The 25,783-nt window shown below is 39.1% G+C and overlaps 1 protein-coding gene across 1 annotated transcript; it reads right to left on the bottom strand.

Moving 5' to 3' along the window:
* Nucleotides 1–2,868: 2,868 nt before the first annotated feature.
* LOC120728560 (transient receptor potential cation channel subfamily M member 4-like) lies at nt 2,869–23,594 on the bottom strand. Its single transcript, XM_040023576.1, is given in 29 exon segments — nt 2,869–3,337; nt 3,510–3,603; nt 4,386–4,458; nt 4,549–4,681; nt 5,038–5,219; nt 5,310–5,475; nt 5,640–5,814; nt 5,983–6,096; nt 6,098–6,113; nt 6,361–6,476; nt 6,993–7,225; nt 7,366–7,406; nt 7,532–7,648; nt 7,735–7,847; nt 10,206–10,351; nt 12,641–12,770; nt 13,698–13,826; nt 13,930–14,031; nt 14,154–14,450; nt 14,628–14,749; nt 14,839–14,941; nt 18,611–18,850; nt 18,950–19,014; nt 19,235–19,412; nt 19,748–19,917; nt 21,359–21,539; nt 22,048–22,225; nt 22,309–22,370; nt 23,347–23,594. Coding segments are annotated over 29 exon segments (3,804 nt in total). The 5' UTR covers nt 23,443–23,594; the 3' UTR covers nt 2,869–3,305.
* Nucleotides 23,595–25,783: the final 2,189 nt, after the last annotated feature.

Here is a 25,783-nt window from a genome sequence, read left to right as displayed (position 1 = left end):
CGTGTGGACGAAAGGTGCAAACGCATAGAAAAATCTGCGTTTTCAAAAATACCCCGGTACGTGTGGACGTAGCCTTAGACTAGACTACTGTTTTTGGGTTAGGTTAGCAATAGTGATGTGTTAGTGATGGGTCGTTCCCGAACGAAATGGCTCTTAGAGCCGGTTCTTTGACGTGAACGACGCTGGCTCCTTATCCCGAGCCGTCACGTGTTTTTTTTTTTTTTTTTCTTTCTCTCACCCTCTTTCTCGCACTTTTTTTCCAGGAAGTTCCTGTGCTACTGAGTGTAAGAGAGTGTAAGAGAGGGTGTGTTAGAGATTCTTTTATCAAGCACTCAGATGTAATGAAATAACACTCAGACACTTCAGCAGTTTAACGTGCACGGGTGAAACCTCAACAGAGATTCACACCCGTGGAGCAGCTCGCTGCCTTTATTTATACACAGCAGGAAGCATACAAAAAAAGGAAATATCATGCTTATCTTGTCAAGCAAGCAGGTGTGATTTCTCAAGAACTTTGTATCCTCCACAAGGTCGTTTCTTACTCTTGGGTGGCGGTTTCCTGCTGCTGACATTTAATAAGAAGGCAAACAGTTTCCGTTATAGAGTAGAGAGCCAGCAGTTAAAATATGCAGCTGTTTGAGTACAAGAATATGCAGCTGTTTGAGTACAGAACAGAAATATAAACACTCTTAGCTGATTATTATATGAATAATAAAACCTTTAAAAACAAAAATCCTCTGACAGGGTGAGAGAAAGAAAAAAAAAAAAAACACGTGACAGCTCGGGATAAGGAGCCGGCGTCGTTCATGTCAAAGAACCGGCTCTAAGAGCCATTTCGTTCGGGAACGACCCATCACTAACAGGAACAGAGCAGGAGGGAGAGACAGAGAAAGAGAGCCAGGGACAACTACGTCACATTAGAAAGGTAATCATCATTGACTGTTTCTACAGTCTATGGTAATCATCCACAACGATTTTCAGTTGCGGATGATAAAGGATTCAAAGTTTATTCATGCAGGTCCATATGACAGAGAATATGCATGTTCTTTTAGTTTTCATATTTTAATTTATATTTAATTGTGTTGTGGTTTGCAGTGTTTTGTGTTTTTTCACTTTAAATTTGTTTAAAAGGAAAAAGCTGAACATTTATATAGTTAAAAGTTGAACTGTGACTAGTTGGTTTTTGTATTATATGATTTATTTATTACATTTTATGTGGAGTGAATAAATAAAAGTATATTTACGGTGGCTCCTAGAGACAAAGCATGTACAAACTTCAAAACACGTATGAACTCTGAAGCACGTACAAACCCTGAAGCACGTAAAAACTCCAAAACATGTAAAAACTCCAAAACACGTAAAAACTCTGAAGCACGTACAAAACACAACAGAAGTGCTCCAGGATGCTAGGGCGCAGTGTTGAGCTTTTGTTACCTAGAGGCTACACAAGCCAGCAAGTACCAACGACCTGATTTGGTGTGTGGTAGTAACAGGTAAATGAAATTTTTTTTTAAATTATTTGAATATATATGAGTGCTTGTGTATAAATACACAAACCATACACATATGCTTTCAATTGTGTAATTTAAGTGATCTAGGTAGCTCTGTTTTGAAATTTGTACGTGCTTTGTCTCTAGGGGCCACCACATATATTTATATATATAAACATATATAAATAAAACCACTTTTTTTAACATTAGTAATTCCTTTTGTGCATAATTTTATATTATTTTTAATAATAAATTAATTAAAGCAACAAAACAACCTGAAGAGCCGGCTCTTTTTAGTGAGCCGAGCCGAAAGAGCCGGAAATCCCCTCACTAACAGATAGCACAGACGTTAAGGCGGCGAAGCGTGATTGCGGGTGCCGCTCAGGTGCATCCGCCTCCCCTGCAGCGGCGCTGCAGACCACGCCCCGCCACACACATTAACCAGGTAAAATACATATTTAAGTAGAATTTTGCAAATATCTATTTTTCAGCAGCATAGTGCTTTTTTTCCAATTATTTTTTTAAAAGTCAGGTCAAGGCTCCAAAAGGCCAAAGGCGATATAAGGGTGGCGGCTCACAACAGTTTTTGTTTGCTACATGGATCATTTTAGTTCAGCTGGGTGTCTTTCCTTTTGTTATATTTCTTTAAGAGTTCAAAATGTGTTAATTACATAAATAAAAAGTAATTTTCTCTGTAGCACTTCATGGATTTAAGCAACACACCTTAGTTATTTACACAAAGCATAAAGGTAAAAAAAAAAAAAAAAAAAACATATACAGTGTTATCTTCATTTTAGATGTCAAAAAGTATTTGCAGCTCCCAGTGTTTACTTTTGCGTGGAAGTCGCGTCCAAATGGCTCTTTGGGTGTTAAAGGTTGCTGACCCCTGCCTTAGCTGGTCACTGGTATCTGATGTGGTAAAAGTGAATACCTTCAATGACACATTTAGACACCGCTATAGCAGACAGACAGCTAAACATGCTTTAACTTGTGTTCTCTAAATACTAATCAAGCTAAAAATAAAACACATTTAAAATGTGGGAAGGGAAGATTGGAAATTGGTCTATAACTAGTCAGCAAATCATTGCATACTGGTTTTATTTGCATTTTACACACTTGATTGGAATTTGGGTTGTGTCATGTGCTGATAAGCAAAACCTGATAAGGTTTTCTTCTTCTTCACATTAATATAAATGTATATCAGGAGCTAATAGCTAATTTGTTTAGTACTAGACTAGAAACAGAGGTAAACAGCTAGCCCGGCTGTGTCCAAAAGAACAAACCCTGTCCTGCAACTACTGTCATCAAATGATACGCCTGCAGCCAGGGTAGTTAATATTACTAACTAAATATTTAAAAATACTTGAACTAGAGGTTATTTTTTGTATTTCTAATAAGAATTCATTTATTAAGTATGAAAGCTTTGTTTAAAAAAAACAATAATGCAGACACAAAAAGTATTATCATGCTGACATTGCACAGAGAAATTATTTCCATTGTACATATGACAATAAATGCTTTGAATTTTAAATCATAATGTAATTCTTAATAGACATTATTACAGATTATGTAAGAATATGTTGATTTTAAATTCCAGAAGTGTCTTTAAAACAAAAGTAATGATGGTCATGTCATTTCCCAACTCAAATTACACACACACACACACACGATAAATTTCTTTTTCATTTCAGTGCTTATCAGTGAGGATCATGGTGGCGGACTGAACAGAAGTTGTCAAAAGGGAGCGTGCGCGATTCTTGTTTCTTTTCCTGATCTTGAATGAAGGCGTTATCCTTGATATAAAGTGTCACTGAATCAAGCTGAGCTGGAAGAGGAGGGTAGCACATCTGTATAAAACAACAGGTAGAATAAAAGAAGTGAGAGGGACAAATTTTAGCAAAAAATATACATTTTAAAATAAGGTCGAAGTAACTGAGTTTTGTACGAGAAAGCAATATTTGCCTTTTAGTATGCAGGTTGTTTTGTAAGCATACTAATTTCACAAGTTCTGTGAAGTACCACGTAATGCAGGTGGGGGTCGAGGAGGTTTGAATGTGCTTCCTTGTGCTAAAGTATCCACAACCCAGCTGATGGCACTGGAGCAGTACTCGATCTGAAAAGAAGAACAAGAAGGTGTATCTGAGAAAAGAGTCAATGAGTCAAGACAACTTGAGAAAACCTATGAGAATATGTAATGCTTGTTTTTTGAGAAGTTTGTAAAACATTTTAGCTGACACACATGGAAAACTATTGCCTTTGTTCTTTGACAGCAATTGTACTTTTTCCTTTTCTCGGTGAAAACTCACTCCACCATGCCTTCCTTTCGGCCTGTTATTTGGCAGATCTCACCTGTAGGCATTGGAGAAGCTGTTGTGACCTGTTTCCAAGCATGAAAGTGGCAAAACCTGGTCCCTGTGTGCCACTGGCAGTCAGTGTTTAGTTCCTAAATGGCTCTCCTCTCAAACATCATTTTGGAATTTGTTTTTGTTTTCTGCACTAAATGATATAATACACCATTTCTTTGTGTGTGCATTTATTTTTACAACTGATTGCACTAACTTGATTAGCTTAAGTTCTGCCTTTGCTTCTCTAATGTGACATTCTTCAATCCATAAAAGTACTTAGTACAGAATTACTTAGAGTCACCTAAAATAACAACTTCACATAATCCAACCTAAAACTGACTTTTGGCTGTACAGTAGGTATTTTCCTACTTTCCTATTTTATTTTTAAACACCTCTTAATGTATTATGCCAACTGCCACCTGCTATGAAGTGCTTTAACCTTTATATAGAATAGTTTAACTCTGCAGACATGCTCTTTCACAGCAGCTCCACATATGTATCACGAATGACTCAAATGGTACAAAATGATAAGTTGGAGCTTCGGTTTTACCTGATTCTCCAGAGACTGTAGCCTGTGTTCGAAGTCTCTGCTTTCACTCAGATGTTTAAGCACACCATCTACCCTATATAAACAAAGATACATTTACTTCAGTATGATGGAGTCACACAGTAATAAATAATGCTGCTACAGTGGAGGATGAAGGTGTGCTCACTTGGCAGACATCCGTTTGAGCCTTTCTGAGTCGCTGCTTTTCTGGATCTTGATTCGAGCAGTCAGGAAGTCTTCCTTCTGAATCGTTTCCCACATTGATAATCGGTTCGCTGCCTTTTCTTCCAAGTCTAACACTGATAGTACAGACCAAGGGTTGAAATGATTACCTTTCAACTCATTTTTCATGCTTTCGTCACTGCTAAACTGAGTTCAGTGAGCAAGTAATCAAAGAACCTATTATTGTAACCTGGCACTGCCATTTTTAGTGAGCAACTGAGTGATAACAAGGCAGGCACTGTTTAAGAAAAAAATCACACGTAGCAAAATGTGCTGAATAAAATTTAGAAGATATCAAATATCAAATTCAATCAGCTGTGGCTTTCTGACTCATTACTCATTAAACCTTTTACTTTAAAGTAATTAAGCAATAACTGTATTAAATGAATAACTTGATTTAATAGGAACCAAGTCTCCTGACTCCAATACTGACCAAAGTGGTGGATCTTTACAGAGGGCACTTTGCGAATAACTCTCCTAATAAAGATGTTGATGTGTGACAGGATAATGAAAGGAGGAGCCAAAGAAGGACGGGAGTGGTACTCAGCAATCAGGTTGTAACGCTGGAACTTCCAGTAGGTGTCACTGTGTTCTTGCACTTTAGAGAAAGTGAAGCTGTGTGGATACAAGCAGATCAGAGCCACTGAGTCAAACCATTCAGTATGTGAACGCACCTTCAGATATAATAAAAGACTTGTTCTTTACCTAAACATGGCAATAAGCAGGTTGATGAGCAGGATGTTGGTGACCAGGAGATATACGACTAGCAGAATCACTACCAGCCAGTTACTCTCATGATTTCTACACGGCTCTTCACCGCTCTCAATCAAAGTCACATTGTGTGTACAAGTGATATCCCAGCCCTTGCCCACTGTCATAAATTGGAAAAATAAGAAATGGTTAAAATTACAATAACACTCAATTTCAAATTGCTGTGATAAAAGTAGGTTCCAGGAAACTGCAGCATTTTAAAACAGATTTCAGCTTATAACACAGATTTTCTTATTTTTATGCCACTTGTACAAACACATGTACCATCCATCTCTTCCACAGGGATCTGTCCAAAGATGTGCAAGTATGGCCTGTAGAAAACTCTCCGAAAAATGCGATTCAGGTTTGGATCATAGTTGTAGATCAGAGCCTGATTGGCAACTCCATACGCCATGACCCACACACCCAGGAAGAAGAGGAAGAAGAAGACATCCTTCATCTAAACAAGAGGAAATTGTGATCTTGTTTGCTTCATTATTTATTTATTCATATACATATATATATATATATATACATATACATATACATATACACACACGCACACATACATATATAAACATAATAAGTTTACAATTGGTATATTGCCAACTGATGGTAACTTTCTCACCATCTTTCCTACAAATGCTGATTTTTGGCCCCGCTGCTTGGAATGGCACAATGTGAATAGGCGAAGTGTGAAGACCCTGTAGTCCAAACACAGGACATCCCGGTCCAAATTCATGTGACCAGTGGAACATCCTGAAACACAAGCACAGTAAAGCTGAATCAATGAGGTAGCAGCACCGCCAGGCCACAAACCTGTATATTAACCTGTAAAATTTGGTTTTTAAAGAAGAAACATTTTTAAATTTAAGGGACTAAATGACCAGGGGTTAAGGAAATTATTTATGCCACACTACATCCATAAACACAAACCAAGCACAAGTCTTTTAAACCTAACATGTTTTTCAATAATCTGTCTTTTTTTTGTATTTCTTGTCCATACCTGCAGATTAGTCCTATAATGAACAGGCTGATGGCGGTGAGGTCACATTTATTCCACAGATCCTTAATATAGAGTCTGAACCTTTGACGCCAAGTCATCGTCCCCACAAAAATTGACTAGAAGAAGAACACAAAAATTACAACAAACTAAACTGTAAGCTGGTGGCATATATCCAAATACTGAAAACTACTCTCCGTGTGCTGTTCAAAGAAAGGTGTATTTAATGTGGTAAGCAAAGAAGGAACATAATAAGGAAGGAAGAGATTCAACCAAAATGATTGACTGTTCACAATATGTACTATTATAAAGACTGGGTAAAAATTCAACAAGAATAAGATTTTAATTTATGTTATTATATTTAATCTTCACTATATTTCTTAAGTTATTTGAATACAGTAACAAATATTAAAATGTATTAATCTATTTTAATGTCCATTCTGAATTTAATGCTTGTGACACAGCTGCATATTAACCACTGTATTGCAATACGAATCTTCAGTTATATCGTTCTTCTTCTATGTGCAATTTAATAAAAAGTTCAGTTACTGGGTTCACTTTTTCCCTTTATATTTCTACAGCTACCAAACCTTTCTGGGAAATAAAGTTCTAGTAAGACGTGTCTCTTCACTCACCTGTCTGATCTCCTCACAAACGATGGTGAATACCCAGAAGTACAACACACACTCAGCAATACCTGGACCTGAGGGTGGTGGGGGATCAAAATCCACCAACAGCACGTAGGCGAAAAGCAAAAGAAACAGGAAGTACATCAGGACGTTGCCCAGAAAAGAGGTGACCGGTGCAAACCAGAACTGACGCCAGCGTGACACTATGAATGGACGCTGTGGTGGTCGGTAAGGTACACCTGTATCAAAGATTATAAATGCAGATAGCAGGTGACTTAAATGACAGCATGTGGTGACAAGAATCATTTCTGATGTCAGACTTTCTTCTTGTAGTGAGTGACAACACTTATTCAAAGATGACTCTTTAAACAGGACTCACCTTTAATGGTACCACTCCTGTGATCTTTTGAGTCAAGGTCACTGGTGTAAGAACGAAAATAAAATTGATTTAATTGTTAGACTTTAGCTAATGCAAATCAATAAAATAAAAATAACAAACTGATGTTCTACAGATTAACACTGAAGAGTGCAAGTAGAAATATTACAGGTGCTTGATGTCATCCAAAGAGAAGACGGTGGTCCCATAGAGACTGTTAGTGTCCTGGTCTGGCCCATCATCATTAGGAATTCCTTCCTCCTCTTCCAACTGATTATCTTGTTTTCTATGAGGTAAAATATGTAGCAAATGTTTAAAAAAGTATCAAAATACATTTACAAACCTTTAATCTGAAAAGAATAAGCCTTTAACCTGAAGGAGATCAGACTGGTGTAGCAGAGGATGGGGCAGAAGAAAGTGAGCAGGAGCCTCCAAACCTCTGTGTTCCTCTTCATATCACCCCACCAGATATGGGAGAGCAGAGACTGGAAGAAGACAGAAAATGAGTCCTTATCAATCAACAGCAGCTCACTGGCACAACATGAAGGTAGGATGTGTTATTTCTGAAGAATCCTACCATTTTTACTTTGTATTTAATTTTTTTGTAATTTAAATTATTGTACTGTACATGAAAGGGATTGTGCATTACATAGTCTTATTTATAGGTAGTGTATATGTATTGATTGAACTGTATAATCAAAGCAGATATATACTGAACTGACCTCACAGCCCATTGTTCATTCAGTGGACTGGTTTCCGTTATTCCCCAAAAGTTGATTCTGTTCATCTGGACGTAGTGTTTTCAGTGGGAGAAACGTTTCCTCACTCATCCAAGTGACTTCTTCAGTCTCAGCTGACTGCAGGTTTTCCCAATTTTATAAACAGTAGATTTGCATAATGACTGAAACCAGCCCACTGAAGGAACAATGGGCTGGGAGGTCAGTTCCTTGATCATTAATATGCAAATTCTCATGACCATTGATCAACAACCACTGACCAAAACCCACTGATCAAAGCTCATTGATCAAAGGCCACTGATCAATGGCCATGAGTAGCATTCACAGAAAGTGGGGGAATGGCTGCAATCACAGCATTGTATGATGGCGAAAGATGTACCCTTGATGTGATGTTCTTCTGCCTCCCTGGCTGCTGTGCCAGTGGGGATGGTGTTCGCTCTGTGTTGTAGTGTCCTAATGACACCCAGTTTATGCTCCAGTGGATGATGAGAGTCAAAGCTTAAATACCGATCTGTATGCGCAGGTTTATGGTACACATCAGCTTTTAGATATCCCCCATTACTGATGGAAATCTCACATTCTAAGAAGGCTAACCTGCCACTTTTCATATCCTCCCTGGTGAATTTGATGTGTTGGTCCACCGAGTTAATGTGATCTGTGAATTGTGGTACATCCTGAGATCTGATTTTCACCCAGGTGTCATCCACATATCTGAACCAATGACTTGGTAGCATTCCAGGGTAGGATTAAGACACAGTTCCAAAAGCAAACAGACTTGGTCGATGCTGAGAGTGGTCCTGTTGCTCAAGTTGGGGTCATCCTGCAATCTCTTACAAACTACCTCCAACACTTGACTGGAACACAAGTGAAAAGAGACGTAAAATCGTACGAGACCATTGTTTCATCTGCCTCCATAATGACATCTCTCACCTTCTCAACAAAATCCAAAGTGTTCTGGATGTGGTGTTCAGAGCTGCCTACCAGCGGGTTGAGGATCGAAGCCAGAAACTTAGAGATGTTAGAGGTGACTGAGTTGATCATACAGACAATCGGCCTTAAAGGTGCACCCTGTTTATGTATCTTCGGTAAACCATACAGACTTGGTGCAGATTCCCCTGGGTACAGCCTGTGGTATGAGGTCCGGTCAATAGCATTGTCTTGTTCTAACAGCTTCAGGCAATCTATCCCCCTCTTCCTGTAACCACTTCCTGGGTCTCATTTCAGGGGCTCATAAGTATTTTCATCACTGAGCAGTGACAAACTTCTCTCATGATAGTCTTTCTGGTTTAGCAATACTGTGCACCTACCCTTGTCTGCTGGAAGGATGAGACTGTTGTTGTCTTTACTAAGTGATGCGAGTGCCTTCCTCGTCTCCAAGCTGATGTTGGATGCTGGGGGCTTTGCATTGCTGAGACAGGCTGAAAACTTTCGTCCGTAGTTGCTCTGCTTCCACGTCTGCAATGTTGTTATTTCAGATTGCTGTTTCTGTGGCTGTGATAATTTCAGTTATTGTTCAGATGTGTTGTTTATAAGGTTTGAGAAACCTGCAGTCAGCTGAGACTGAGGAAGTCACTTGGATGAGCGACAAAACGTTCCTCCCACTGAAAACGCTACGTCCAGATGAACAGAATCAGGTGTTCACGATTTCCTTACCTGGATGTGCACACGGGTACTTACAGACACACACCATTTGGGCTGCTGCTGCCTCTAAAAATATCTTACATTATCAATACTGTGTGCTGTTCAGTAACTTTGGCATATGTTGGTTGTTGCTGTGGTTTCTCTGCTGTTTGGTTTTTTGTTGGTGCTTTTGTTTGTTTGTTTGCTTCTCCCCAAGTTCAATTTCTTTCTTTCCTTTCTTTTCCATTCCCCGGTCTTGTCCGTTATGTTTGTAGTAATCCAAAATAAAGAATATCCTAATTAAGCTCTAATAAAATATTACTATCAAGTGGGCAATTACAGCAAATGCTGGAATACTGTACTTGTGAAGTTTTATTTGGCACTTTTTGGCCTTCAGTGAACAATTCTGATTCTGCAATTCAGCTAAACTGCCATACAGGACAGGGGAAAAAAACATGAAAGAAAGAGGTTAAAAACCGAACACACCTGTACGCCATCATTACTGAAGAAAAGCCGAGCGTCAGCACTCACACCCATCTGAAGACAAGTACTGCCACCCCAGACAGGAGACTTCCTAATTAGCAGGGTGAAGGATCGGCGTTCATCACTCCGATAGCAAGAGCTGAAAATATCTGAGGTAAAGTGGACACAAGACATGGCATTCAATTTTATTTATATAGTGCCAGTTTACAAGAATAGTCATGTAAAGGTGCTTTATGTCGTATAGTAAAGACCCTATATTAACACAAAGAAAACCCCAACTTGTAACTCCCTATGAGCAAGTACTCCGAAATCTTTAAGAAATGATGGGGCCAATTTTTTAAAGCTCTTGTATGTAAGGAGAAGGATTTAATTCTGGGTTTAACAGGGAGCCAATGAAGAGAACCTATGAGAGACAAATGCACTCTTTTAGTATTCCTTTTCAGTACTCTCATTGCAGCATTTTGAATAAACTGAAGGGTTTTTATGGAGCTTTTAGGACAACCTGATAATAATTACAATAGTCCAACACAGAAGGAAATCAACCAATCAGTCAATCAATTTATTTATAGGCACTTTTAAAAAGCAACACAGGTTGACCAAAGTAAACCAAACACATATATAAAGAACTAAACAAAAAACAGTCACAATTATAAGTTAGGGAGTAAATATGCGTTTTCAAATGTCCTAACTTGAAGAGGCAGACTGTTCCAAAGGTTAGGAACACAAATCGCAAAGGCCCAGTCTCCTCTGTGTTTTAGCCTGCTTCTGCTATCAGCTGACTTTAGATTTCTGTTTGGAGTATTTTTAGTTAAAAGATCAGAGAGGTGCGAGGGAGCTAATCCATTTAGAGACTTAAAAACAACAAATAAAATCTTCAATTCATGAACGTACTGGAAGCCAGTGTAAATGAGCCAAGACTAGGAGAAATATGGTCACCTTTACATGTGCCTGTCAAGAGTAGAGAGTTGTAGTGAACAAGCTGCAGATGAGAGAGTAGAGCCTGGCTAATGCCAAAATAAAGACTGAGACTGTAGACAAGCCTGGATAAAATAAATGCGTTAATCACTCATGCATATTTGTTCAATACAAACATGCAATTAAAATTATATGCTGGTAAAAAAATGTGCAATACATGCACAGTTGCCATTAGAAAAGACAAAGCTGATCACTTTGTTATAGAGACTTCAAACAATCTCTAAAACCTCTTTACATTTATGAAAACAATGGCACAGCGCTTCCCCCATGCCCTTATAAACACTTGCATCATATTTATGAGAAGGCTGACATGCTTGGTTGTTTTAATGAACATTTTGTAATATCTGGCACACTGCTGAAGAAAGTAAATATTTCTTATGAGCATTCCTCAGCTGCATTCTCTGATAATTCTGTGGCCGGCCACTCCTTTACTTTAAGCCTGGTGACAACATCAGATGTGCTCAAAGACATTGAACTTTTGGATACTAGAAAATCAGCAGGTCCAAACAATTTGGAGCCTTAATTTTTGAAGTTAGCTGTTGATTTTATCTCCCCATTAGTTACTTTTCTTGTTAATCTTTTTTGGATACAACTGAAATTCTAAACGAATTTCTCTTGAGTTCTAGCAACCACAGAGACGAGTCCATTGTCAGAGAATATAAGAAGATCATTTATAACCTGCAATAATCCTGTTTCTGTTCAAAGATGATTAATAGAGATGGGATAATCATATTTAACATCAAAGAATGAATTAATGGTGGGAAATATTTGAACACTCTTGTAGGAATGGGGTCTAATAAATGCTCAGCTGAAGTACAAATATATATCTGTAGTATTCAACATAGATGTACATAATTACATATGTGAAATGGTTATGAACCTTTATATTTTCTCAAATGGTTAAAATTAAATAATTTCAAATTTTATGTATTCATTAAAAATGTAAGAAATATTCAGCTCAAGAGACATGTGACTCTTTCAATCTGGCTACACTGCGGAAAAGAAACCAGGAGTTGTTTTTATTTTCTTATGTTCATCACTTTATGGAGGGATTTTACAGAACATAAAACACTTTTTCCAGGCTAAATGAAGATCTTCAAAGTGTTTGAGATGCCATTTCCTCTCCAGCTCTCCAAGTTATCTGCTTTAAGCTACATATTTGAGACTTATATTAAAGAGTCAAACACTTCTCTCCCACACCTCTGTGAGAGTCAGGTTTAAGTAGCTGCTCTGTACTCTAGCATTGAAGAAGATGACATTAGAGGAACTATATCCTTAAACTTAGTTACAGCACATTCAGAAAGATATTTACTGTAATGAAATGTTTCGTTACTATTGTGTAAAGTGTTAGATAGGTTTTGCTACAATTGTGTTACATCAGCTGTTAAAAGGAAAATTCAAAGGACACTTCATGAAACTATTATGAAAGTAGATAACAAATATTGTCTCTTCTAATGTCTCACCATGTGCCAGGTTCTCAAACCTCTGGGCCAGCTCTTTCATGGAGAGTTTGGTTTCATTCTCTACCTCAAGTTTGGACAGTTCTCTGAGTATTTTACTGCCACCAAGAGCACTCAGGACTGCCTCACCTGCCTGGAAAGTAAAGCAAAGACACAGGTGCAAAAAGTAAATTCATTGTATCTAATACTGTCTGCATTATTATCTCAGTTCGTTCTGTTGAAGTAGTCTAACTGGTACAGCACACACAGACAATCATTAACACATTTACCTGCTGCATGAAGTCTAAGTTGCAATTTACTTAAAGTCACTATATATATGCATTTTAGATTTATAGTTCTACTGCGATTTTTCACAAGATCTACTGCAAGCTGGAGTAGAACCTGCAGCATCTCGTGTACTAGTTCATGCCCAACTATGTAACATTTACAGAGGCTGCAGGCTTAAAAAAAGGATTATCATCACTAGCTGCTGACTCTGATCACAAAGTTGCAGTGTGTAAGAAAACATCTACTCAACAGTTGCTGCCATATTAATTTAAAAACTAAACGCTTAAATCTAGCGAGTTCAGAATTGAATTTGATTATTTTATAGTAATTATTTGCTTTTAGATTAAGATTTAACATTGTGATATGTCATATGTTATCATATGATTTACATTTAATATAATCAATGCTTAGATCATAAAATAATCATTAACAACACATTGTAATTAACGACACACATGTAACAAATAGCACTAGCTGCATCTCATTCTCACAAATGTCCAATATCGCTTAACTTCACCTAAAAACTACGGTTTCACTCAAATAACAAATTCAAATAATCTATTTATCCATTCATACATCAAGGACTCTGTCATACATACTGTAAATCTGTATAAGATGATTTTTCAATTCCTTTTTTTCTTCTGTTAACTATGAAGTAATCGCCTCATAACCCTTTAGAAAAGCACAACTCTAGAACTATTAACACTGGAGACACCAGTTGTATCTTGACTGTGGCTTTTAAACCAGCTGAACACAAGTAGAACATTTTTTAAATGTGTCGCAGAGCTTTTACCATCTCCCAGAAGAAAATGGCCATCTCACTGCGGTTTTGCAATACCGCCCAGAGGAAAAGCGAAGCCCAGGGATGAGGGCAGGGCAGGTCCTGATACTTGCAATGTCCACGCAGAACCTTACTGGCACGCTTTGATGAATGAAGAAATAATACTTATTACCAGGTCAACCATGAAAAAGAGATCCTATAACCACAAGAACAGTGTGTGCATATTCTGAAAGGTTCAGAGTACCCTCAGAGCTGTCCCTTTGGATGAAGTGAACTCTAATCTCAAAGTGTGATAGTAGAAAGGCTGGCAGACATCACCCATTAACAGCTCCAGGACCCTTGACACCTGAGGAAACACGTGGGTGGGACAATAAGCACAACAGTATCAGATGTTCTTCACATTCTTTATTAATCTATTTAAGCATAATTAATGAAAAAGGACAGAATCTCTTTGATTCCCAAACTTACCTCAAAAAGGGTGACCTCCTTCACTGGTCCATCCTGATTGTTATCTTTCAACAATCTTGTAGATGAATTCTGTTTTTCTGATGGTGAGTGACGCTCCACTATTGCCAGCCGCTCTGCTAGGCACTGTTGTAGTAGCTGATAGAGCAAGGTCCCATCTGGCACAGAGCGATAGAGGGTTTCCAGCCTGCCAAAAGTTAGGTACTCCAGGATATTCAAGCCATTCTCAGTGAAAAGCCGAACAAACTGGGGCTTGTCGTTGATCAATGCATCTGTCATTGAGTCCTCCAAATCTTTGTACTGTTTAATTGGAGGAAGGAGATCATATTTTAGGACAGGTCCACATTTTTTATGCCAAATAAATCAGATTTGACAAATAAATCAGTGATTTATTTGTCAAAAGTGTTACAATAGACTGTATAGTGTGATGTTTTGTATGAATTCTTCTTTCAATGTGATGTCTTTTTCCCTCCTCACCTTCCACTGGATGTCTCCATTGAAGAGTTCACTCTTGGCAATGTCAACCCTGTTCCACGTTACTGCTAGTTTCAGCTCATCAGTATAAGGGTTGGCATCAGCTGATAAATGTTGCTTACTTGCTGAAAAACACAAAGACAACACAAAAATCAAAATAAGATAAAAAGTGTATGTTACAGCTCTTTTGCAAAATTACAGCCTACTTACATACCTCCCACGAGTGTTTTAAGCAGGACTGTGTCAAAGTCATTTGGACTCTCGTGCTCTCCGTGGTAGACTGTAATCAAATGTCTGTTCTGGTAAATGCTCAAAGCCTGGAGACAGAAGATAGGAAAAGGGAACAGGAATGACAGAGACATGATTACAAATTATTTTTTTTTAGAAAAAGATTAAATTGCACAGCCTGTGTGTTCTGATTAGGCAGGATAAATTCCTAGTATGACAGATAAGCTAATCAACACACACTCTAATACTATCATACTCTGAATTTAGTTTAAAAACAAGCTCAAAGCTAGCCAAATCTGAGTTTCCTGTTTGAGTTTAGTGTGCACGTGAGCAGGGAAACAATATTGTCAGCTGTTCACGTACATGAAACTCAGATTTCAGTCTCAGAGTTTATTGCTAAAATCAGAGAAAGAATACTTAACTAAAGGCGGCACTTTTATTGCCTGGAGAAACAAACTAAAAACAAAACAAATGTATACTAAAAACCACAAACATGAACTAGAACTAAGAAACTCCTGGTCATTAGTGGCTTGTGTCATGGTCCTGGGTCAAGCGACCCAGTATTGAGTCACATGTACTTTTGTATTCATTGCACTAGTTCACAGTTATTTCTAGATGCGTTTAGTTTTGTTCTTAGTTGTTTATGTCATCTCCCCCTGTACTAAGTCTCCAGTGTTCATGTGTCATGTCTGCGTGGTTATTAGTTCAGTCATTCTAACGCCATGTTTCCCATTTTACTTGAAAGTCTGTATTCATTGTCAGCGTATTCGTTCACTTCTCCTGTCCGTCGTAGGTTCATGGTGTCAGCTGTGCTCCCATGTGGGCCACTTCCCTGATCACAGTGTATTTACCTGTGTTTCATGTAGTCGTGTCGCGTCGTCGTGTTCCCACCCTCCATGTTTCACAGCCAGTTTAGTATTCATAGTTATGGTTTTCTTGCTAAATAGTTTTTCCTAGTTTACTTTCCAGTTATCATAGTCAGTGTGTCACTGCGTTTCCCGTGTCTGCACTCCTTGTCACCAGCCACATAAAGCTCGCTTTCAGTTATTTACTCACCTACTCTCGTGTGTTCGCACCTGGGTCCACCACACACACCACCGCACGGTCTGCCTCCGCAGATCGTGACAGTTTGACCTGAGGACATGGAACTACACACGACCCACAGCAACGTAGAGGTTGCGACAACAAACAGGGGAAGACTTAAATACACAGGCAGGGTAATGAGAGGCTGGGGAACAGGTAAAAACACAGGTGGGACTAACCAGACAAAACAAGACAAAGGGAAGCAAAACTGAACACACTAACACAGGACGCGACACTGTCAAAGTGAAATATGATGTATGATGTATGGCAGCCTTGACACTGAGACATGACTGACGGGATATGAAACGTGGAACACAGGGAGGACACCGTGACTGAAACTAGAAGCTAAAAGCAACAAACATAATATGAACAGAAAATAACAATAATCAAGGAGTACAAATCAAACACAAAACCAAGCGCCGTGACAGGAACAGGGTGTCAACACCTGATAAGTCAACAACGTGCCACACAGGTAATGTTGACTCATCTCAGCTAAGGCAAATTTTTACAGCTTTATTTTATTACTCACATTTTCCCCTCTGAGTGTGAAGGAAAGGTAGAACCAGAAAATTCAACTTAAAGAAACATTTAAAAAGCAAATTAATAATAATCAATGTCCTCCACCTGTCCAGTTTCCTGAAATTTTATTAAGGGCACACTGCACACCATGCTAAGAAATGACTGTGACTGAGTGTCCACTATGTTTATTAGTTACTAACATTCTCCGTTTGGCCAAAGGGTGGGGAAGAGTGGCGCGAGTTTCTGGGCTTCAGTCCAAAGCAATTTCTGATGTCTTAACTAGACAAAGGATCTAATGGCTCCGGGGCAGAGGATCACAGGAATATCTTAAAGTCTGCGCCCCCCCCCCCCCCTCTGCATAACACAGCAGACAACGCATCATTTTCCTGTTCACCCCCATCAGTTTGTTCTTCTCCTTATATGCTATTACAAGCTGCTCTGTAGGGCCTGAAAGTCAAGGCTGACCTGGCCTTTCTATGATTTTTCTATGATTTCTGTGACTAACAATTCATGTACAGTCATCAAAACTCTACAGGTATCACAGATAAGCTTTTGATATCCCACAAGTAAAGTTCACTGAACAGAAAGTTAAATGTTGATTGATGATGGTTGATATGCTTTCAAAATAGTTAGAAGTTTTTCCTTCCAGTAAAGGAGATACAGGTGCAGTAGCCAGAGTACTGCTGGAAGAATTCATCCCACGGTTGGAAACTCCAGACTGAGACTGGCTGCTGATCAGAAATCTTCAGAGACCCAGCAGGAAGCAGGGACCAGTCCATGCACAGTTGACAACCCAGACTAGGGGTTAGGGTTAGGGATTTTGGGGTCACTTAATTAAGGGATTCTACTTGGCCTGAAACATGCTTTGAGCATCCAAAGAACTTTTACATTTAGAGCTAAATGTGATTGATTGTTTTGTTTTCCACAATGCCATCACTAATGTGGGGACAGTGAATGATATTTGTAAATCCCTTTAGGATGTTTTAAAATGTTTTAAACAAACTGATTACCTTACAACAGTAAAGATCACAAAGCACTGTATAGAAAGAAAATGCTGATCTATCACTCTGCTGTAAAATTTAGATCAGTAGTGTTTGATCTATGGTGGCTGTGTGGAAACACGTGGCTACGTTGGAGTTTTATCCCAGACTTTGAAAGGTACTAATAACAAAGTTAGATGTTCTGTTGTATCCATTTGTCCACAGGTTCAGTCATATCCACTGTCCCTGATGGCAAACATCTGGACATGGTAAAATAGAACGGCACAAAGGAGTGTGTGCGATGTTTGGTGATGCGTGTGCACCTTCATCCCTAGCAATACCACTGATAATGGTTCTTTTACAGAAACAGTTACTGAACTGGAAACATTAGCGGATGGATTTAATGATCAGATTTGATAAACACGCCTCACACTGAATGGCTTCCTTATCTTAAATCTTTTTTCCTTTGTATAATTACTAATAGTGAAGGTCAATATGACCTGGAGTAGCCTGCTCAACTATGTTATCTGCTGACTGTATGAGGCCAGCACTGGAGAAAGATAGTGGCAGTCGCTCTCTGGCCAGCAACAGCGCAGATGAGAAAAAAACAGTTGTAACTGCAGACTTTATTAACTGAAAATTGCACTACACCATCTTTGAAAATGGTCAGACTGGACTGCAAATGAGTGAAAAAGCAGCCTGAATACCCCGTTTCATGTTTCTAAAACACATTGAACACAAATGCATTCATTTATTGTAAACAGTACTTTTTAAGGCTATTAGATTTTGATTTTGGGCTAGTGCTGATTGATCAGTTGCATTGATAAGCTTGCATATATGATTTGGTTCTATAAAAACAACTTTCACAGCTTGTGAGTGAATTAACTTTTTGTCACTGTGGTGAAACAAATAGCAGCCTGAAGTTTCAACAATTTGTAACAAACTGAGAAAGTAATTTTTAAATTACTACACTAAAAAATATAATGTGAATAAACTTGGAATTGTGATCCTGACACACTGACAGTAAGATCAAGCTAAACACTTAGATTTAGTTCTGAATATCAGTGCTAAAATACACCACAGTCTAGTCTGTAGTTGATAAATATGCAGAGACAGAAAGTGTTTCCTCCAGCTCATCTGTAGAGTAAATGCAGTGCATCTGTTCTCAGCACTCACCTGCTCAACTAATTTGTCGGTCTGTGCCTCTGAAGGAAAATGCTTCTTAAACCGTTCTGCCACTCTGTCTTTAAGATCCACCTTGGGAGCTTTAAGAGCCTCACTGTTGCCTTCACCAGAGGACGGCACAGCTGGAGCTGAAGACAGGTTCTCCAAGACATCACTCAGGAAATCAGCCAAGCCTCCTGAGCCAGCCAGAACCAGCCAGGGGATGCAGCTTTTTAAAGAGAGATCCATTCTCTGACAGACATGACAAAAACCATGAAATAAAGATTCACACAATTTAAATAGTAAGTCACAATTAATGTTGTGATAATGAACATATAAAGCAGACTTTACCTTCAGCATATCTGTTTCCCCTGATATCAGCATACAAAGGACAGGGATTTCAATGCTGCCACTTCCTTTAAAAAGATACAACAATTTTTAGCATCTTCCAATCTTGATCAAATGTTTTTGTTAAATTAAGCACAAATAACTCTCAATTAACTTTAGCTAAAAAAAAATGAGTGGAAAATATTGGGCTGACAACGTGTTATCAGTATTCAGATAAAACTTCGCTTAAGCTCCCTCATAATCTGTAATATAATATTTTACTTTAAAGTTTACGGTACCATCTCTCACCCCTTATGCCTGTGCGCTGATGGGAAATGTATTCCTCCAGTCTGGCTCTGAACTCTGTTTCTCCTCCTCTGCGGCCCACACTACCATCGTCCACCAGCAGAAAGGCCTGATAGTTGTTGTCCAGGGGGCAGGAGTTCTGCGATGCGTATGAGGCATTGTACTTTGCAGGAAAGCTCCCCTGCAGAAGCGGAAAACCGGGTATACTAGTGTTTCTTTACTTATATGTGTTTCAATAGAAGATGCAAATACAGTCTTGTCCCAAGACTATGGAAATGAAGCATGGTAAGCATGGATTTACCTTACTTTGAGCACTAAAATCCACACAATCTTAGTCATTTAAAATTGGGACACATAAAAGGCTGTTTGTATTAATTATCAGCAACTAAAACAAAAAAACACAATTAAAAAGACAAATATAAATCAAATTTTTAAGTGAGCTTTTTGGACAATAAAGGTGAACATGATATTTTTTAATGCTTTGAAAAATGTTTAAATGTGTAATGTCTGTACTACCTGAGGTTTGACCAGCTGCTCTCGCTTTTCCACGAGGCCCCACGGAGCAATGCCCAACGCTACCACCTTGTTGAGGGACACTGAAGATGCTGCAGCTGCATGATCTCTCACCGCCTGTCCAACACACCTGCCAACATCTTCGCGCAGGCCTGTAGTTAGGATCCATGCACCTGGGGGAAACAGATAAATGGTAAATGGCCTGGTTCAACCTGTATACTACGTAGATTACTGTGACATGTCACTAAATGTTTCCCCATTTGTGGAAAAAGTTGGAATGCAGTGTAAAATGTAAAAGTGAAAATCACAATTGGTGCACAAAAATTAAGGCCAGGGTCCAGGGAGTAACATAGTATGCTTTATTAGACCTTATAATCCACTGAGCAATCATTACTGCTTCCATCTTGGTGTCTTGAGTGCTAGGGGAGGAAACTACTTTATTGGGAACATCAGGTAGGCACTATTTGTCTTGAGTGTATTTAATTTTATGCCCACAACATCTCCAACAACAACACCTGTCATGCCAGGTGTGTTCCAGGAGGCATAGCGTCTTCTGGCCTCAAGATGGGGTCTGGCCAGAGATAAGCTGTTATTATCTCTGTTGGAAGAAGCAGTTTGTGATCAAGGTCTACCTGCACGTCCAGGGTCAAGGAGGGTTGTGCATACTCTTGCTGATAACGTCACCAGACATTCTCCTGCTCTCACAACAGAAATTATGTTTGGCAGTTCAGACATTGGATGAGTGAGTGCATTGCTGGCAGTTCCAGCCTCCAGGTGTAAAGGCCTGGAGATAGGCTGGTGTTGCAGCTGATAAAGGAGATGCCTCAGAATTGCCGGAGTTTGGTAGAGAGCACACATAGGACCTTCTCTTCCCTACTGATGTTTTGGTTTGTTGAATGGACATCATTGCTGGCTCTGAGTCTGCTTCCTTCCATTTCCCAGATATCCTTCCAGGTGAGCTTACTGTGTTCCAGGTTAGCCTGTTGGACTGTGAGTTTGCTTCTGTGGATCCTTTTACTTTGTATTGGTGTCGGACCTGCTCAATTACCAGCTTTCTTCTCTGGTGTATGAAGCCTTGTGCCACATTGGTCAACTTGTCCCATATCCATGTTTTTATTTTTCCTGTAGAGGTAACTGAAAACTGTAGCTCTACACCGAGAAAAGATTTTGCTTGCTGCATGGCCTCTGATGGAGTCCTTTTCCTTCCAGTGGCCAGTGCAGGAGCAGATGCTCAGATTGCTGCATTTAAGCCGTACCCAGGCTCATGTTTAGGATGGATGATGGATGGATGGATGCATTAAGACAACTTGTATATCTTGATGCATGCTCAATTATCCAGGTAAGGAAGCGTTTTCGAAGCTCAAAATGCTACGTCCAGATGAACAGAATCTGCTTTTTGGGGCATCTTTTTTAAAATCAGTTTTAAAATCTAGAAACTAAGTTCAGGTAAGGCATGTGTTGAGAGTATTTTAGACATTTTTATGGCATAGGGAACCGTCTGGAAAATATGATGGCATCTGCTAACCAACAATAAAATATTTCAGCAAATGGCTCACAGACATTCCAATCATACTGTTAACATCATAGATGAGTTTGTAATGCATAAAGTTTTACCTGTGCTTTGTGACGCTTTCACAAGTCCCTGCCTGAGAACCTCCCGTACCCAGGTCTTCACCTGTGTCCTGCTCTCTCCACCCACAACAGAAACAACCAGGTTGGGCAGAGGAAGACCCCAATGAGTTGTCAATATGTTGTACATCACAGAAGGCTCAGTGCTCCATGACAGGCGCAGGAACTAAGTTTAGAGATTTAATGAATTAAAGGAAACAAGCACATGTCAGCAACGCACGAAGACTTGAAAAGTAATAAACTGTGATCTAGTATTAAAGCTAAAATGATGCCTAAGTTGTTTGAACCTTTAATTTGTAATTAAAACTTAGAAAATAAAAATGACACTTGAAAGAGTGACCCAAAAGAGCCCAGAATCATTTTTACTGTCTGGCAAACTATAGGAAAGTCGATGTTTAAAAAAAAAAAAAGGGTGTAAAGTGGCAGTGATACCTGTGTCAACATTGAGTTCTTATGGGTTTTAATCTTGTCACTTTATCTTTACTGACTTTGTTTACTCAGGTGTAGCAGTAGTAGGTTGAAGGTCAGGAAAACTACTGGCTACCAGAGCTCCGGATTTATCTTGATTTTTATTTAACCCACCTTTACAAGAATTTTCCTTTAATAACGTGCTCACATTTTCAAAAACTGTAGAGATAAAGCGTTATGGGACAAAATGAAGAAAAAAAACCCACATAGCTGTGCCTCTTGCTGGCTCCTGCAAACTGCACCTCTCCAAAGGCATCAGTTGGTTGTTCAGAGGAGTGCTGCACACTTTTCCACTGGTTCACGATGGCTGTGCTGAAATAGTCTTCAAGAGCCACAGAGGCATGGTCATCTCTCGCAGCCCCGCACTGACACAATGCACCATTACTGAGAGAGGTGGAAGCATAAAACGTCACCAAGAAAACTTAAAATACAGACATGTCACTATCAAAAGGCTGAGGTCACAGTACCTGAAGGAATCTTCTACAAAGGTGCTGCACACTCGTTTCTTGATGATTTTGGGGAAGCAACTCTGAAAGGATTTTTAAAATGTTGTTAAATAGTGACGAACATCTACATATTTCTTAGTTTAACATAGTTTAACAGTGAGTCTGTGTATGCACATATTCTGTAGTAGAACACAACCCACAAGCCAAAAAACATGTTTTTCTATTAAGCTTTTGAATTAGCCTTGGTCTTTACATCTACTGATTGCTGTCTTTAACAATCTCAATGTTTTTCTTTCCTTACTTGAACAATTATTTTTCCCAAATATATGTTGATCATAATTATTTGTAGTGCATATATTTCTTTCTGTGATAAGTAGCCTTTTTTCAGTGTTCAGGCTGCAAAAATAGCAGGTGTCGGTGTGGAGACGAGTGTGAGAAATCTTTTTAAACCTTAATACAACTATAGCACAGTTGCTTTGAAAGCTTCATTGTTTCACAAAAGCTTTGCTTTACTCATCGCTAATGTGAACGCATCACCTCAGCAGCTAAATGGAATGGAATGCAGCCATCATCAACGTTATTAGTAAACATGATGAAGTGCTTAACTACATGCTTATGTTTAGGATGCTGTATGTAGACTAGTAGACATAAGTCAGCTTTCCAATTTTTTCTGTTAAGTAACAGTCAGTGAACTGCTATAGAAATGTGGCACTGAACCTGTTTCTACTTATTAAAGCTTGTTTTACGTCCAACCAGTTAGACAAGTTTTGTATGAACAAATTGTGGCTGAAATAGTAGATGTTAGTTCACCGGCACGTTTACAAAGCTTGTTGTGCGTAGTTTTCCAAGAAGTTTGTGGATGGCTCACATTCACTGTTACTTGGAACTTCATTGTGAGGATTTTTTTCAAGTATAGCTCGCACTTTAAAAAAAAAAATCTTTAAATGTAGGGTTTTTTTGTTGGTTCTTTACTTTGTCTTTTGTTTTGTTTTCTTTTGGCCGACATGCCACTATGATATCGTAACAGCAGCTGAAAGATTTTAGCGAAAGCTGACTTACCTGGCTCTTCTCAGTCTGGCAGATAATGTCTGTGTTGTTATCTCTGCCGGCTTCTTCTATTCTCCCTCCTTCTACGTTTGCTCCAGTGTCATTCATGCTTCCCTTTCAGTCGAGCTCAGTGAGAAATGTGTGCAGAAGAACTAAAAGTGACTTTTTCTGACCATACTTCACCTTGTGGCTTACTGCTGAAACCCTATTCCCTGCCACTAACGTCTCTCAGTGTCCACAATAAAAGTAGGTGCAGCCAGCACTAAGGTATGGGTGTGGTTTCACAGAGGCAAACAGTTCCTCTAAACTCTGAAAACAGGAAAATGCGGTCAAAACCACAAACTACTCAGACATGGAGTCTGAGTTTGTCTAGTGTTTATTCCAATCCTTCCTCATCACCTTACCTGGTCACTGGCATCTCACGTGAGGAAACTGAACACCCTCAATGACACATTTAGACACCACTGTAGCAGACTGACAGCTCAGCAAACTTAGGTTCTCTAATTGTTATTAGAAACTAAAAATATCACACATTTGCAACAGAGACTGTTAGTTATGCGTCTCTGTGGTGCTCATTCCCACAAGAAGTAAAAGCCAGAGATTTGCCTGCAATAATCATGCAAAGGCAAATATATTTGTTTTAAAGGCCAATTTCAGTCAGAAAATTATTACTAGAATTATTATTCAGCTGAAAGTTAGCCCAATATGTGCATGGATTCCACTTGCTTAAGCATAACTTCATAAAGACGATTTCTGGGTCTCACAGACCTGTAACTTCTTCTATAAGAGGCTCCTCTGTTCTCCACTTGTTGCCTGTATTAATGGCACCTGTTTGAACTCGTTATCAGTATAAAAGACAACTGTCCACAATCTCAAACAGTCACACTCCGAACTCCACTATGGCCAAGACTAAAGAACTGTCAAAGGACACCAGAAACAAAATTGTAGACTTGCACCAGTCAGGGAAGAAGAATCTGCAATAAGTAAGCAGCTTGGTGTGAAGAAATCAACTGTGGGAGCAATTATTAGAAAATGAAAGACATACTGATAATCCCTCTTGATCTGGGGCTCCATGCAGGATCTCATCACATGGGGTCAAAATGATCACAAGAACGATGAGCAAAAAGCCCAGAACCACACAGGGGGAACTAATGAATGACCTGCAGAGAGCTGAGACCAAAGTAGCAAAGGCTACCATCAGTAACACACCACGCCACCAGGGACTCAAATCCTGCAGTGCCAGATGTGTTCCCCTGCCAGTACATGTCCAGACCCGTCTGAAGTTTGCTAGAGAGCATTTGAATGATCCAGAAGAGGATTGGGAGAATGTCGTATGATTAGATGAAACCAAAATAGAACTTTTTGGTAAAAACTCTATTTGTTGTTTTTGGAGGAGAAAGAATGCTGAGTGGCATCCAAAGAACACAATACCTACTGTGAAGCATGCGGGTGGAAACGTCATGCTTTGCGGCTGTTTTTCTGCAAAGGGACCAGGACGACTGATCTGTGTAAAGCAAAGAATGAATGGGGCCATGTATCGTGAGCTTTTGAGTGAAAACCTCCTCCCATCAGCAAGGGGGTTGAAGATGAAACATGGCTGGGTCTTTCAGCATGACAATGATCCCATACAAACTGCCCGGGTAATGAAGGAGTGGCTTGGTAAGAAGCATTTCAAGGTCCTGGAGTGGCCTAGCCAGTTTTCAGATGTTAATCCCATAGAAAATCTTTGGAGGGAGTTGAAAGTCTGTTGCCCAGCGACAGCCCCAAAACATCACTGCTCTTGAGGGGATCTGCACGGAGGAATGGGCCAAAATACCAGAAACAGTGTGTGAAAACTTACAGAAAACGTTTGACCCCTGTCATTGCCAACAAAGGGTATATAACAAAGTATTGAGATGAACTTTTGTTATTGACCAAGTACTTATTTTCCACCATAATTAGCAAATAAATTCTTTAAAAAAATCAAACAATGTGATTTTCTTTTTTCTCATTTTGTCTCTCATATTTGAGGTATACCTATGATGAAAATTACAGGTCTCTAATCTTTCTAAGTGGGAGAACTTGCACAACTAGTGGCTGATTAAACAGGTTTTTGTCCCACTGTATATCGCAGGCTTTAAACCTGCAGGACTGAGGATCATTAAAACTACATATAAACACCACACACTTGATCCTATTGTATATCATATTTAAATATTGACACAATTATAAAATAAGTTTGACTAATGTGACTAAACATTTCACTCATCATACAAAGATCTAGAGATATTTGGTTGCCAGTAGATGGGAACTCGGGAATGGCATTATCATTATGATTTGGCAGCATTTGAGTTTAATTGGCTTTGTCCCAGTATCATTTCTGGGCCACGTTCACATATAGCTACTCATTTATTATACTGTCTGAAAACTTTAAAAGGAAAGCATATCACAGCTGAATTTGTGTGACCGG

The sequence above is a fragment of the Simochromis diagramma genome, unplaced genomic scaffold (genome assembly GCF_900408965.1).
Source record: "Simochromis diagramma unplaced genomic scaffold, fSimDia1.1 OVJJ01000208.1, whole genome shotgun sequence".
NCBI classification, from domain to species: domain Eukaryota; kingdom Metazoa; phylum Chordata; class Actinopteri; order Cichliformes; family Cichlidae; genus Simochromis; species Simochromis diagramma.
The sequence above is the reverse complement of the archived record's forward strand: the minus strand, read 5'-3'. Positions and strand labels throughout refer to the sequence as shown.